This window comes from Zootermopsis nevadensis, unplaced genomic scaffold (assembly GCF_977971745.1).
Source record: "Zootermopsis nevadensis isolate Lab colony 2312 unplaced genomic scaffold, Znev_1.0 Znev_ptg000022l, whole genome shotgun sequence".
Taxonomy (NCBI): domain Eukaryota; kingdom Metazoa; phylum Arthropoda; class Insecta; order Blattodea; family Termopsidae; genus Zootermopsis; species Zootermopsis nevadensis.
Genome location: NW_028259154.1, coordinates 12,307,615 through 12,324,489, shown reverse-complemented (window position 1 = coordinate 12,324,489; position 16,875 = coordinate 12,307,615). Strand labels below are relative to the sequence as shown.

At 35.6% G+C, this 16,875-nt stretch overlaps 1 protein-coding gene across 1 annotated transcript in view; it reads right to left on the bottom strand.

Moving 5' to 3' along the window:
* LOC110832657 (lachesin) overlaps positions 1-14,274 on the bottom strand; it is a 509,136-nt gene extending 494,862 nt beyond the window's left edge. Inside the window, exon 1 of the mRNA XM_087353324.1 lies at positions 13,603-14,274. Within this exon, the coding sequence (XP_087209450.1) occupies positions 13,603-13,663 (61 nt within the window). The 5' untranslated portion in view covers positions 13,664-14,274. The remainder of the gene's footprint in view (positions 1-13,602) is intronic.
* Between the last annotated feature and the right edge of the window lie 2,601 nt (positions 14,275-16,875).

Below are 16,875 nucleotides of genomic sequence, written 5' to 3'. Positions count from 1 at the left end.
AACGACCTGCATTTCTGTTCCCACGCCTCACCCCTGCCTGAGATAACTACATTCGCTGGGAAACAAAGCAAAACTTGGGTCTGGCAGTTAATCCTCATAATCTGTTGTATCTAACAAGAACACTAGCAGATTGTTATCTTATAATCTACTTACTATACTGACAGATAATGGTGTGCGTAAGAAACAAACTGGAAAAAAAACTGCTACTTACAAGTCTTTTGGATGGAATCCACTTCGGATGTAATTCTTAAAGCTGAAGGCCCAAACTAACTGATCTGTTAGCTTGATGAGTTATCCTGGATGGCTTTTATAGCCTTTAGGAGCCCAATCTATTATTTTTGGCCTTGTATCTTGGTGTGAAGTTATGTAAGAGGCGGGGCATTATACTGCAGCGATTCCTAACCTCGCCTCCAGATAAGTCGATCGTCACCTCTCTGGAAACTTTATGCCCTTTACCCATCGTACAGATAAGGAATGTGGCTGTTATGACCTATTTTGATGCTTCGACACTTCATAATGCAGCGCTGCTTCGCGGACGAATAACTAATATTTAGCAATGAATATATGAAATTCACTCTGAGACACTATAGGATCGCATTCTAGTTCGTGCTTTCGGAAACAATTACTCTGATATTACTTTTTCAAATTAAAAATACAGAGTAAATTTTAACATGGAGATACAGAAATTTCAATACAGAGACTGCTGTGCAACTTTCTCGTACGAATAGTTATTCTGATACGGTCGATGCATTACTGTTTGTCAGATAAAAAGCTAATATTTAATACCGGCCAGGATATGTGTGCTTTAAATTAAAGTAATAAAGGCACATGCCAAGCTGGGATTATTATTAAAACTGATTAGTGCAATAAATTACTTTAGGTCGGTAACAATAAAACACCAGAGTTGCGCAGTGTACGATGGACCGACAGATACTGCAGTGTACACTCTTGACCCAATGCTTGGTGTTCACATCGATGTATCACGTAAAGTCCAAATAATGGTAGGAAGAATATGACTATCTCGGTCACTAGTCACTTAAAGACCAACTCACTAAGTGATCGGTAGAGACCCACGCACTAACAGGCTGACTACAGCAAACGTAATTACTAACAGACCAACTGAGTGACTGGCATACTAAGTAACTAAATGAACTGTTGATAATGAAACTCACTAAATAACTGCCTATTTATGTGATGTTAAAATCCACTGAACATTCAAGATCGTGTGCCACAGTATTTTAAGTTTTAGCACGAAGAGATAATTACTTTTATTTCGTAAAATTCTCGTAATGACATTTTTAAATAACATATTCTATTAAATGTTAAAAACGGATTACGGCTTCTTATATATAATGCCCTGAACGCATCGGAATAATTAAATAATGAATGAACTATTTTCATTGAACACTGAAAGCAAACTTTACTGCTTCGCGATTTTGTTATTGCATGGGGTATTCGAAGTCACTATTCATACAGAAGCATTTGAATCGTTTACCTTCCGGACCTCCATTTCGTATTATAAACTTTCCTTTATAATGCAGATTTTAGTTATTATGACAATAGGGATTTTGAATAGAACTTATCTCGACGGTAACAGCTAACTTGTCAATACACAGAGTTACGGAATTGGTAAATCTATGATGCTCTTCTAAGAGAAATGCGGGAAAGATTAATTCATATTAAAATTATTCCCATTTTGACTTACTTAACTATTCTTTATCAGGATAAAGGATAATGTACCACGCATGGAAAAGACGAGAATACACATAAATTTAAATGAAAACACCTCAAGAGAAGAGATAACCTGGCATAAATGGGAGGATAATATTAAAGTAGACTAGAGAGGAACAGTGTGGTCATCATAATAGATCTGTATCCATGCAAGGAATCAATTGCCCATAGAGTGCAAAAGTTGAAAATGCGTAGCATTTGTGTGCAAGAAGCTAAAGGTCAAGGCGATTGACCTACATATGAAACTGCGTCTCATAAATATACCATAACTTTGAAAATAAAGCAGCCTCAATTAAAGGTTTGAAGCACAAAATCCGTCTAAATAGCATTTTAAAATTCAGTTCGTACCTCAAAGAAAACAACGCTACTCCATTACAAATATCACTTTGGTAATGATGTTTTAATTAAATAATTGTTGTTTATTCTCTGTGGGGAAGATACAGAGATAATGAATGTTAAAATAGATAGTAAATATAATTATCACTGGACTTTAAAGGGTTCAGCTTTTATAGTGTACTGCAACAACATTCCGGACTGGCTGAAACAAGGGGTCGGTTGTGTTTCGCAAGCTGAGCTGATCTTTCTCTGCCTACTTACGTCAAAAGCTTATAAAGAAGAATAAGAGGAGAAGAAGACAGGAGAAAGAGAGAGGAAGGGATTCAAAAGCCAGAACTTGTTCCTGGTAAATTGCCATGCTCTGTACTACAATTGGAAATGAATTATTTGTTCCCATAACAAGGGAAAGTTTTTGAAGACAAGAACCATTGACCTAAAACTAATTTCATTCCGGCTAATTACTTGTAACATACAAAGAGAGTCTTGTTTTATCATGCTTTCACTTCGGACTGCACTGTAAAATTAAAGAGCGATAGACAGTAACGACCTTAAAGATTATAAACTGAGAATAGGTTATTTAATTTTAATGCACTGCGTCTGTCAAATCTGTTTCTCAAATTCATATAGGCCTAAGAAAATCAAATCGCATGTCTGCTTTGACATACAATCTTATTTACTATTAAACTAATAATTTATTTATTCTAAAAAACTATAATATTAACATTTACACTACCTTAATTCCATGACTAAGAAAGTAACTAAATAAGCAAACCGGATATAAAATACACCGAACCTTAAACACAAATAACACCGAAGTCTGTCACTGTACACGATCATACGTCAGTTCCATAATCAAAACATTATTAACTATTATAGTGTTCTCGTCATCGTCTTCTTGGTCTTGCAACGTGTCTCTTTCAAGAATATCAACAACATTCTGACACGCGTTTTTGTCTCCAATTTGAGTTAGATTTCTGATACATTTAAACCTCCTTGATTTCATTACCTTAACACATAGATGGCATCCATAAATTAATTCCAAACCTTTCCTAATTGAAACAGATGCACTCATACCGAGACCAGAGCTCGATATCTTTCTCCTAGTCATCATCTTGTCATTATCGACCGTGTGCTCCTATATAATAAATCATTAAGATGACTGTATTCTGTCACGTTGCACAGTGAAGTCTCGTAGAAGTTAGCCGTCTGTTCAATGGTGCTTCTGCTTCCATTATCAACCACCTCCGAAACGTCGGTCAATTTAGGAAATTTGGAATTCTTAATAAATGCCGGGATGTCATCACCGTATTCACATAATCCCGTCATTAGATTCGATTCTCAGCTAATTCAGATGTAAGTAAGAAACCGAGTTTTGGAAAATTTAGTAACATGGAAAATACTTGAGGTGAGTTTATTCTTATCCTCGAGCCGAATATTCAAACTCGATTATCTCCCTATATCGATTCTCCTTAACGCCTCTAACTATTACCGGATGTTGGGAGGACTCTCCTTTACGATACTGGATAAAGCTGAAACACTTCGTGTGTAGTCGAACATCGGTAGCAAGTACATTTTTACCCTTGATATAATTATATGAGCCACATAAAAGGATTTTGTGGAGTAGTATATGGATTTAAGTAGTTGCTCTAAAGCCCTGGTTTTATCCGCTGTTTTTTGTTAATTGCAAAAGATGGTGGTTTACCACAGCCTGTATTTAGCTGACTTCGCTAGATTTATAAGCTAATATGAGTCTATCTTTCTATGTGCGTATCTTTCTCTAATTTTTTTAATAAATTGAAGGATTTTCGTTAAAAACTGATATGAACATCATCATGTCATTTATTTGTATATGTTATATATATATACACATATAATGTGTGCGGGGCTCTCAGATTCGATTGTCTCACAGCAGTGAAGATGTCGATGTTTGTCTTCTGTGTAGGAACACCGTGTTGACTTCCAGGTATAGCAGGCCCATTAGTTTTTGGCCGGTGGAGGAGCTGGCGGGCGGACCTACTCTGTGTACTTTAGGTGGCAAGGTCAGCGTATTTGTTTTGTTTTTGCCTTCAGTCCGATAAGCTCCTCGTCCTTTCAGGAGGCAGACGAAACATTATACTTTCGTATAATACAAGTGACCCGGTACTAGCCTTCACCAAAACTACTGCGACCACTAGACACTAACGTCTTTGAGTATAATAATGATACTATTCTGGGGACTAGACTTCAGTCCTGAGAGTGGATGCAGGATGTTGACTGAGTACCTACGAATTTTATAGCCTCTCCTATGGAGTTCGTTAATTGCTGCTATGAGAATTCAAGATGACAAAAGCATTGGTAGTGAAGTAAACGAGTATGCATATTTAGCAAAACGTTCAACGAAGTATGGAATCCTTCATAGTTGATGACGACAACAGATCCTTAAGCTGCAATACAGATGCAACTTGGTTTGCCTGTAAGGTTAGGTTATGTGATGCACTGTACGTCTTCGGTAAACTTATTTCGGCCTAAGATTAAATACCGAACAAACATAACAGCTGCAGAACACGTGTTACACAGGAAACTACACGTAGTAATTGATTGTCATACTCTTTCTTCTATGCGTACGGGGATTAAGGTAACACCAGGGTAATATTTAGGGCTTAGAGTTTGAATTAAAACAGAGGAAACCCCATTTTGCAATCAAGAAATAATTTTACATTCCAGTTTTTGAGTTCCCGTTTCCTTTCCTGTCTCTTCCTCGCCCGTTCATTCTTTCTTCCCTCTCCCCTACTTCGCTCTATCTTTGACGGGTTTTCTCTTCCTTTCGCTTTGTTCCTGCATTTCCTTCGATTTTATATTTGTCTTCCTTTTCTCTCCCTTTTCCTTCTACCTTTATCTTTCTTTCTGCTTCTGCCTTAACTTTTCTAACTCCCTCCTTGTCTTCGTGTTTATCTTTTTTCCTACGTATTATTTCTTCTTTCTTCATGTATTCATCTTTAATATTTCTCTTCCTTCTTTCTATCTTCCCATACTTTTGAAGGTCATTTTACACTGAGCATACAAAAGAGAGACCTTTAATAGGAGCCCCACATTCTTGGACAGTCCGACTTAATAAGACGTCACATGTTCAGATCCTACAACGAACGTTGTCAATTTCACCTCAAAAACTTTTAAAACGTATTATTCCTTAACATGCTTCATGCAAAACAAGAAGAGAACATTCCCTCACTTAAAAATATGTGTACTACGACTTGGAGTGGGAACTCAAGGTTTTATTAGCTGGGATAAGACTATCCGATAATATAGTTTCTTTAATGTCTCATTATACGATTACCACAGACAGAGGACAATATTCTGAAGACTGGTATGAGAACATAACTTGGATAAATTAATATTGTAGCATGTTTAAGAAATAATACATTTAGAACAAAACACATAGCTCAACTAGAACCATAATGAGATTTGCACAAACTTCTATGACTTCTTCATGGCACAAGCTTGTCGTTAATGTAAATTTTATCGACCTCTCCCACAATGACACCTATTGGGTATAATAGAGCTGGACAGCGGATGACAGTAATTACAAATCGATAGTGTGGTTGTGGTCTATTTGAAACTGATATCATTTCAATTAAGTGTTGTAATATGACAGACGTGCGTGCATATGCATATGCTACGTAGTGAAATTTATTAAAATATACCTCAAAAATGTTTTTCAATCCTTTCTAAATTTCCTTTTGCTTCTCTTTAATTTGTAGTTCATTTGTCTCTTAATTTACTTAATTTAATAGATTATGAGAAAAAGAGTAAATAAAAGAATAAGGGGAAAACACACATAGAAGACGAAGAAAAACATGATACAGCGTACGAATATTAACGCAAAAAAGTGTTAGAATAAATCTGGAAGAATGAATGAGAAGATAGATTAAGAAAATATATAAGGTAGATAAAATAACTACTATAAATGCCAAAACAGAACGCTGACGTTATTTAATGAATGCGGGCGAAACATAGTGAGGATAAACGAACATGGATGACACAAGCAGTTAAAGATTAAAAAGACGTTGTTAGTGATATACATAAAATTAATATGCAGCAATTCATCTGGCGATACTGAGGAAAACAACGACAGACGTCAAAGTATTCAGTAATGAAATTCATTGGTATAAAGTAAGACGTTTAAAAAGGACGTTGTGACATTACCAAGTTTAAAGGAAATCCGTCGGTCGATTCAAACATGACTGGAAGAATACATGCGGATGGATACACAATCAACAGAAGTGTGAGAGCAAATGATTTTTAAAACCTCTGTAAGAACACTGAAAATTCAAATAAGCCAGTGATTTAAGGCTATTAAATGAAAGCTGTAAATTTAAAAAAGTTAAAGTGTCTTACAAACCACTAAAAAAACTGCAGGAAGTTATTTTCGTAACGCAGGTTAGGTCACTTTTTCTATTATATTTATTCCCTTAGGCATGTTTAAAAGGTTTACCTGTTCTACTGTGTCATATAATGGGTGTTTCTGAAATACTTGGCTTTACTATTGGAGTGCATTCTTACAACTATAAAAAAAACTTCTACGCCATCTTTAAACACGTCGTTTTCGATGTATGTCTCGCAGATCACTTAAACTCGACAAACTGTTGTTTATAAAACCATTTTTAAAGTAATGTGTATGCTACGGCAGTGAATGATAATGGCGGAACTGCGACAGAGGGTATAAGTCGTGTTCGATTTAATTGGCAACATTCCTCGAATTTTTAGCGAGTACGACAATAGGACAACATTGGGTATTTCTTGTAATATTTTTCAAAATATTAATATGTAACACTGAAATCAGCTATCTGTAAACACTTTCCTGTGGACGGCTTCAGATTTTACAAATACAAATTAGGATTAGGTTTTGAGTTTAGATATTATTCTTATCCTTCTTCACCCAAATTAAAATGGACCATAACTTAGAAACGTCGAAAGATGTGTATAAAATACATCCCTCGAGTGGAGTAGTCTATTCCAGAAACATTCTGAATGTCCTACTTCATTTTTGTTAACATTTATTTTGTGCTTTGGAAGAAACGATTAGATCTCATGTAATATGTATTAACCTAAATCCATCTTAGAGATCATTAAAGATCCTTTATCATTAAAGAATTAACAAGAATTTGACTATGCCCTGCGTCTGTATTATCAAAGCATTGGGAAGCCATCAGAACGCCTGTCGGAATGATAAATATCTACCCACGTCGTCAAACAAGGACTTTCTAACAGAATTAAATTAAAATCGATAACGCCTATAAATTGTAACAACGGAATGAAATTGATGATCATGTTGGCCTTAACACTACAATCAATATGTTGAGTCTAATTATGGAGAAAGACTGTTGATTTCTTCGCACTTTAACTTTAAGTTTCCATGACAAGACAACCCCCTCCCCCCAACCCCAACCCCAACCCGTCAATATGTAAGGCAGTGGATTTCAGTCGACTACATACAAGAGCGCATTTTCTCGAATAAATAAAAAGTAAAATAATACAAATTCTTGCTACTACTGAGTTCAGAATCTTTTATCTTCCAATGTCCTGTCTAAAACATCTCTATTATATAACAGAAAGATTGATATTTATTTGCGGGGGGGGGGGGGGAGTCCAAATTACGCAGTACAGCTAGTATAACAAACAATTGAGACGTGCGTCACAAAACAAGATTTCATAATAAGTTATTTTATGGTGCAGACGCTTTCTTGAAAAAATGACATTTGATCAGATGGCCAGAAAATTAACCGCTCATAAGAAAGAATAAAATTCAATACCTTGTTTAAAAAATCTACGTCTGTTCTCTATTCAAAATATATTACATTTACCTCAAAAAATTTATCTACAATATACATTTTAATATTATCCCCAGTATTACTGTCACACATCCTCAATTAACAAATGAAGAGACCTAAGTTTCACACCCGTAAAGGCAAGCCGTTAAATTATCTGTCGTTATCTTCAGGTTTTTAGGCAAGAGAAAAGAAGATAAAACAATTCTTGGCGATGAAAAGCTGCAAGCATTACTGGAACTTGTTCTAAAACGTGATACAGAAATATCTGAAGCAAAACGACGGAACAAGACGCTGCTAACAGAGAACTAAATAAGCTATAAGCCTATGTGGAGCATTGGACAATTCCACTGTCGTGAAAATTTACACAGAGGATTTCCCGCATTTCAGAGAATGTTACGTGCACTATTGTGCCCACTTCTCTTCCCCTTTTGTTTCAAGAAGCTTCTATTTCTCCATTCATACAGAATGCGTTAGTGATGTGAATAATCATACGATTCTTTCCCCCCTTGATAATGAAAGCGGGATTTGTAGAGTGACAAAGTACTGTTCGTTCCTCTGTATTTGTCACTGGTTAAATCGCATTTTATTGTCATTTCTGTTCTTTGTAACAAAAAATAAATACATTAAATCCATACGTAAAGACAAAAGAGCACATAAATAATTTTAAGAAATTAATTCGATTACGTCATTGACAAATTTCATAAACGTCCCAACAACTATATGGGTCTTACAATATCGTTATATGCACAATACATTTCAGGTTATAATTTAATAATATTATCAATCATATGTTAATTATTCTTAATTCAATCGTTTATTCTTTATTATTAGTCTGCTGTATCAACAGCCAGAAGGCCAATTACGAATACAGCACAGAGATTAAATATCAATAATAATGAGCACCAGATCTGTTTAATTTCTCGTGGCAAATAATGTATTGAAATTTCTGTGATAAACGCAGCAAACAACATATTACGTTCAAGTGTCGGGCCTAATGCTTGTATTCATTGCTGTTACATTTTCAATCAACACTTAACACATTAAATCCATCAAACACGGCGTAATTTATTATTTATTCCCTACATGTGCTGGTCATCGTCAGCGGATTAAAATATTTAGCTATTAAAATCGATTTTCATCAAAGTTTTCTGTCTACCGTTGGAATCATCCCACGTAATCCATGTTTTTTTGTAATTTATTTATTTACATGTGATTTATTCAATAACGTTGTGAGTAATTTAGACTATACAGCGACAAATGTTAGAATGATTAACAAAATTTTGAAATTATGTGATAGTAAAACGGTCGTAGGCTAGTTCAAGGTACCATCCCGGTATTTGCCTGCAGGGAGTAAGTAAAACCACGAAAAAGCTCTGTCAGGACAGCTAGTCAAATTTTTAATTCAGTACTCGGCAAAACTTGGAAGCATCCGAGAGCCCTTACATTCTTCTCGAAACGAAAACCATCTGTTCGGGATTTTACATTTCCCCTTCAGCTTCAGTAGAATGACATATCTGCATATTCTTTTATCAACATACCAGACAAATGCCACCAGGGGGGCAATTAGGTTTGTTCCGAAAACTTGATAAACACCAAGTTACTGGACGCTAGGTTACGAGAATTTCATTGCTAAACTAAGTTCCCCCTACCACCACCAGTCAACGCTGAAGTCCACCACTGGACAGTCCAGAGGCAGTTTCACGAAACACCCGTCGCGGTGAGACGTTGAGATTACAAGCCTTAACGATAGAATGGTCGCCGTCAAGCAAATTTAAAACGGTATTCGAACTGGGAAGTTACTAAGGAAAGACAGTGCAACACTTAAAACCATTGTTATTTATATAATAAATAAGGCAGAGCTTAAAAATCACATCACTACGTTTACGGAAAACTTCCACTACTGCACAAATTATCAAAATGACATTACTTCTTCACTGGCTAATCATACACAGATATTCATAAATCTGTCAATAACACAGTAAAAATATTATTTTACTCGTATATACAAAATACACATTCAGTGGCTTTCGTTATACACAGGGGGTTTATTTCCTGAGAATCTAGAAACGGGAAAACGTACGATAACAAGCAACTTTAATACTGAAACACTATCAGAGTCATTTACTGGTACTCGTATCATACGCATCTAATTTCCTAATAAGCATGGAGAAGGTTCGAAGCCGGTAATATGCTTTAAAATTTGCCCGCAGATATGATACTGATGTTCCTCACATTAATTAAATAAATCAGATGATATGCGAAAAAGCAAACAGCGAAACCGCGTGTAATGATAGTCAACTGTACACGCACAACAGCTGTATAGAAAACAATCAAGATATCTGATATCACGAACACTTCAGCCCAGAGTGATTCAACTATGACTCGGATTATAATGGTTGGTCAATAAATCGTCTTACCTGTTTCATATTACGTAGCATTCTCAAGGTAATCCCCCTCCCCCACTCAATATGTACGCATGGAGGACAGAAACATGATAGGTCTATTTCTGTGGGAAAACGACAATCGATATACATCACTGTTCGCGAGAAACAAATATCCACGCCAAATTTGTAGACTAACTCTTTAAAGCCTAACGGTATAGTCGGCGAAGTAGTTTTTGGCCGGTGGAGAAGCTAGCGGACGGGCCTAGTCTGTGTACCTGAGGTGGCACGGTCAGTGCATTTCTTTTGTTTTGGTGTTCAGTCAGACAAGCTCCTCTGTGCAGTCAGTGACTCGCTCCTAGCCTTCCCCTTGAAAATTCCACCGGCCAAAAACTATTGTTTCGACTATAACTGCATTTTGTGTTTCTGTGTTTGTATAATTATGACTGTAAACAGCGACTGTTTTATTAAAAATCATTAATTAACCACTGAATCATTGTAATGATAAAGTGTCTTGTTTTCTTTTCGGTAAGAAATGAATTCTTAAATAATATTTAGGCGATCATCTATTCCAAAAGGTTAAAGCAGGTACAGTGAATTCTTGTGACTTTTTGATGACGTGCACTTCAGTTTCAATGATTAATGACATTGACAATTTATGTTCCTTGTGATAATACATCGGCTACGCTGCACAACACGTTTCAAGGCAGTTTCTCGACATTATTCAGGATGCGCTACAAAACGTGCCAGGTCAGACAGCCGGATTTGTAGACACTAACAGGATAAAGTGAGAGCTGGAGACCAAAAACATACATCTACTTAACAACAACAACAAAGAAAAATCTTCAAACCGTTCGCTGGCGGATTTGTTGATTACATAATTCATTCGTTTATCAATTAAAACTGACTACTACTAAGTACTACTACGTCAAGAAATTATTCGTCTTTTAAGGAAACTGAAGGTATGTCATCGTATTCACGACAGCTCACCACCGTTTCATACCCTGAGGCAGATAAATCCAATCCACATCCTTTGCCTTTATTTCTCTAAGATCTGTTATAATAAAATCCAGCCATACGCTCCTAGCTTTTGGGGTCGTCTCTTCATCTCAACATTTCCAACCAAACTTCTGTAGGCATTTATCGTCGTTTGATGGATTGAGCCAATTAATAGACTGCTCAATTTCATTGTCAATGCAGGTGGTAAATAAAGTTACCACTAGTCTTTAAAGGGTTAATATTAAATAACGTTTCATAATTTACAGCTGCAACACCGTCTATATAACATATTGATTAAGAGTACAAAGACCAGTGGTAAATAATGGTTTAGAGGTGCTAATTACATGACATTCTTCAGCGGGCCGACGGTGGTAGTTGAAGAAGTGATTAATGGTACAAAGAGCGCGTACTACAAGTGACATCCTTCAATTTTAAGGCGGTGTGTAGTTCATACGATAACGGGGAAAGTCTGAGTGGTGAGCCCTACGAGGTCAGTTAGTCTTGTCGGAAATTAGAGTACTTCAGTGTACTTGAGATGTTTTCTAAATTATATATTTGTACTATTAATAAACACAGACTGATAAGGATAACATTTAGACATGACAAACGACGTGATGATGTGGGTTTTAATAATATGGTTCAGTAAACGACCCAGCGGCGGTGACTTGTAAATATGGTGATAAACCTCAAGCTTCCATACGGGTAATTTCTTGTCTAGCGCAACTGTTAGCTTCTCAAGGGATATTTCAGATTATACTCACATAATAAAACATGTTAATAAATGTAAGGAATAAACCAACTTAAAGGCTGTTTTTTTTAACATAAATATCTTCGGCTTAAGTAACAAATTCTAACAAAATTGTAATAACCTAACTAAACGTTGTCACGGCGATAAGAGAGATAAATACAATTCGTGGTTTATCCGTATACATTTATAAAATAAGAGTTTATTTTCCCCCTTTTTTCAATGCAAAATGTAAACACAGAAAATTTTAATAAACGTGAACGCCAGCGACAAATACGAATCTCATTAAAGTGATAAAAATATTTTTAAAAGAAACGAACTAAATATCACTCACACCATAAACCACTCGAGTTTTTTCAGCAAACTAAAATTTAAGTAAAACAAATATCAAACGTACATAAACCCAGTACATAAAAGTAATTCTTGTAAATTTGCAATCACTGTAACCAATTTTTCAAACAGATCCCCGTTTACTGGACTCTCCATTTACCGTCGTCATACAAACAATCAATGAATACAACAAGTCTCGAAACCGTTTCTAAATTAAAGAAAGCTTTAGCCCATTTTAACTTTCGAACCAGTCACTAAACTCAGACGTTACGTAAGATTACTAGATACAACACAAATGTCATACGATCTATGTAACGCAGAAAATTTAATGTCGCCCTTCAATGAAGAACTAATGCTTTGAAGTCAAACCTCACCTAAATAACTTAAAAACTTCAGTCCGTGCCGCAAAGAAAACATCGCATTTCCATTACGAAGATCAACTGGTTAATGCTGTTTACGGAAATAATCGCTGTTTAATATGAAAATCACATACCCCAAAAGAGATCTGTCTGCAAAATGCAGAGTTACGTTTCTGATCGTCAAATCCGTGCTAAAAGAAGTTACAGCTAGAGTTTGATGTTTACCACTCCTACATATACAGAAAGAATGTGTGCCTTTGATTCTGCGATTACAAACTATACTGACATCTGCAGGTCTACGCGGTTTTCCTCAGTTTCGACAAGATATATAATGCCTTATAGTTGACCACGATGGTTTCATTTCACATTATTAGTTAAACAAATTCATGATCAACCTACGATTTTACGCTACATGAAATGAGCAGCTGAGAAAGGTTGTTAAAAATAAACGAATAAATTATAGTTCTTATTTAAAAATGTATTTTATAAACAGCCAACTATTATGGCAATACTTTCATAGTGCCTTATGTTCACACATTACAAGCGTCAATGTTGACGGACATTAACTTTTGTGTTGAAGAGAAACAACCAATTAATTCCTGCGTTATCTTTGAAAACCACATATAAAGTAGATAAAATACGAAAACATCTTCACTGAAACTAAAGAGGGATTTCTACCAAACGCACCCCTCCGACTCCAGACTCCATCCAATTAACCACATGGGAAAAATAAGTGACCATACAAACAGGTAAATAAACAAAGATATATGTTCGCCGAAATAATGTCAACACATAAATATTTAAACCCACAAAAATTTCTGAAATATGTAATAATAATTCTACGATGGGAAACTATTATTTCGGGGGATAAATTCAGATAAATTGTAAATTTAAAGGGGTACGGCTGTACTCACCCCTGCCAAACACAGTGTGGCCCGTCCAGATGAGGAGAACAAGGACGAACTGAATCCCCATGGTTGTCTGAGCAACACGAAAATTCGGCGAAGATGACAGGCGTCAATTCTGTCAAAGGTCACAACTTAAAATAGTCACAATTCGTATTTTACAAAAAAAATTTAGTTTGTTTGGCAAAACAGCACGTCACAAAACTAAATATATAGAAATCACACGAAAATGTTCTTCTTTAAATTTATTTCACTTTTCTTTTCATAAACAGAAACTGAATAAATCAGACATAAGTTAGTTTTAATTTAACCACAGTGTTTTGCTTGAAATCTAATTGTAAAATTATTATACTGACTGAGAATGCAAATAATTCCACACGCTGCAAAACGTTCTACTATTTATATCTTACGCTTCATACAATGAGAGAATACCTAATTGTTTTGCAAAGTGTCACTTGTACAATAGTTTAGAGCACATCTGATATAAGACGAATTTATCTGTGGGAGGATAAGTTAAATAATGAAAATAATTTAACGCATAGTTGACATGCGGATAAGGGTCATCAAAGCTTCTTGCCTTCCGCCTATGTTCAGTTAGTACGAGACGCCGTCTGCTTGCTTATTGCAGCACGCCGCGCGTTCTACCTCACTACCGCGAGACTACTGATCGGGTTAGTCAGAGCTCAGTCTTTCGCGGGCTAAACTCTGTATTGCAGCCGCGCCTGCGCAGTGAGGTGCCTAGAAGCCTGCCCTTGTGAGAGCAACTGCGCAGAGCGAATGGAGATGCAAAGTGGGAAAACTGGGAAGCGAAAGGAAGTAAACGTTAGTGAAATGGGAAGACCAGAGATTGAGGGAGTCAGAAACATGATTTTGGGCAAAGGAAAAAGGAACAAACAAAACGAAATCCGAAGAAGTAACAGGAGAATGGAGAAAATTACAAAAAATCAGAACTTGTATATTCGATTGATGTTGACTGTCTTGGGTTACGTACAAACATGTCAGTATTATTTCGTCTAAATGTGGGTTCTGCAGGATTTTCTATAAGATTTTAGAGAAGGCAACAGAAGTAAATCATGAATGGCATGGGGCATGTAGCACGCATTAAAAGACAAAAAAATACACATTAAATTTTTATAATAAAATCTTAAGTAATGATATTGTTTCGAATAACAAAATAATATTAAAATAAATCTTAAAGACATAAAATGTAAAATTGTAAACTGAATTCAATTGGCTCAATACAGCGACCAGTGACCGACTGTTATAAACATTCCAATGAACTTTCAGATTCCATAAAATACGGAGATTGTTTTGACTACTTAAGTAGTGACTAACTTCGTTACACGAAGTTGGCTACAGCAGAACTGCTTAGTACTTATTACCTACGAATCTCGAATTATCAATTCAAATATTTAAACATTTAAATTCATATATTTATTTTATTGGTTAGTTATTAGTGACTCATTATTACATTTTAACCAACATCACGAATTGGAAATCATCTTAAAAAAATTGACAATCGTTCAGCTTACTAAGATATCCAGTGCCTTTAATATTCCGCCATTTTACCATATCTTGAGTCAGATGAATGCGTCATATACCATCACATCCCTTCTTCAAGATATATGTTAATGTTGACCTTCCAATTATAACTTGATATCCCAGTGATGTATTTGTTTCTGACCTTACGACCTGAGTACTATTATAATCGCCGACTTTGTATCAAAACTCTTAAACAGTACCCTCATTCAAATCATAGATGAAAATGTAAATGTCTGCTGCTGTCTACCAGACAGAAATCTCACGATTCTGAGTTGATCCGTTCTTTTTTTTATTCCCCTGAGAGAAATCTGAAAACCGAGAACAAACGTCATTACAGTCCACATCCCCTCGTTTGCTATATATTTATATTACGTCAGTGTCATTTTAACCAATTAGGCCAGACATCAGAGCAAAATTTTTACGCTTCTAACAGGCATTGTAACGCAAGCTATAGAAATCCCGCAAATTTGTCACCCTCCTCCTAATGTTATCATCCCCTAACACTGTACAGGGGGTAATAAGAGGGAAGCTGTTTCAGGATAAAGAAAATAGTTAGCAATAGACATACGGAGGGTCAGTGAGAATAATATGTGCCCCCTGAGACTTATATAAGTCCGTAGAAGGAAGTATCGTTTGCGTTAAGAACCCCCCCCCCCCACTCTTTGAAACTATGAAGAAACATAACCTCATAACAACTATAACTCAACTGAACATTTATGGCTGTCTGAAGAGGTATGCAAAAAGCGGGGTATTATGAAAATAAAAGCAATAATGTATAATAAACCAGGAATAATCCCTTCAACAAGTCCGTTAAGAGATTCAACAAAGTAACTGAGGTAAAATTAACCTGGATCGAGGTCATTCTTCTAGACGCAAAGAAGGTCTGAGATTCCTTGTAACTTCAAAATGGCACAGATGGTCTGAACGTGAAAGTGAGTTAAATAATAATAAATAAGGAGGATGTTGCCATTCACTTTAGAACAATTTACCTTGCCATTAGGGGACTGATTTAGACGTACTGGTGGCCTATGCTATATCCAAGTTAAGGGACGTTGTAACAAATAAAAATAGGCCTAAATTATAAAGAAAATTTTTAATATTTTAAACTTGCTTTAAACACAGAAAATTTTAAATGAGAATTTATTACTAAAGCAGAAATGCATGACAAGTTTTGTAATTTGTTGAAGATAAATTCGGTGTTTTAAAATAATAATAATAATAATAAATATTCTACTATTAGGCAGCTAATAATATGAGGCTCTAAGCTGTATATTATTTAGTTTTCAGATAAATCTGTCAGCCACATATCCTATCGAAAATATATTAACATTAAATATATAGAAATATAAATTTACTTGTTGGCCATTGTGTTTAAAGAAAGGACGTGCAGCTATAATACCTGGTGGAAAATATACGATAATTCGGACATAAACAGTCCAAGCAACAAACATCAAATAATCGCTGATCACGAAGTTCATAATTATATCCTTTAGACTATTTTGGTTCTCATATCAAGAAAGGGAAAATGTGCGAAGCAAGTAGCACGTATACCTGATATATCAACCAAGTTGAAAAACTGTTGCGGTAGGAAACTTTGAAGATACAACTAGAGAGACTCAGATATAGATGGGATGATAATATTAAAACTGATTTTTTAGAAGAGAGTCTGAAGAAGTACAATGGACGAACTGAACTGGTTCAGGTTAGGTCCAACAGTGACCTGACAATCATCTGGTTTCC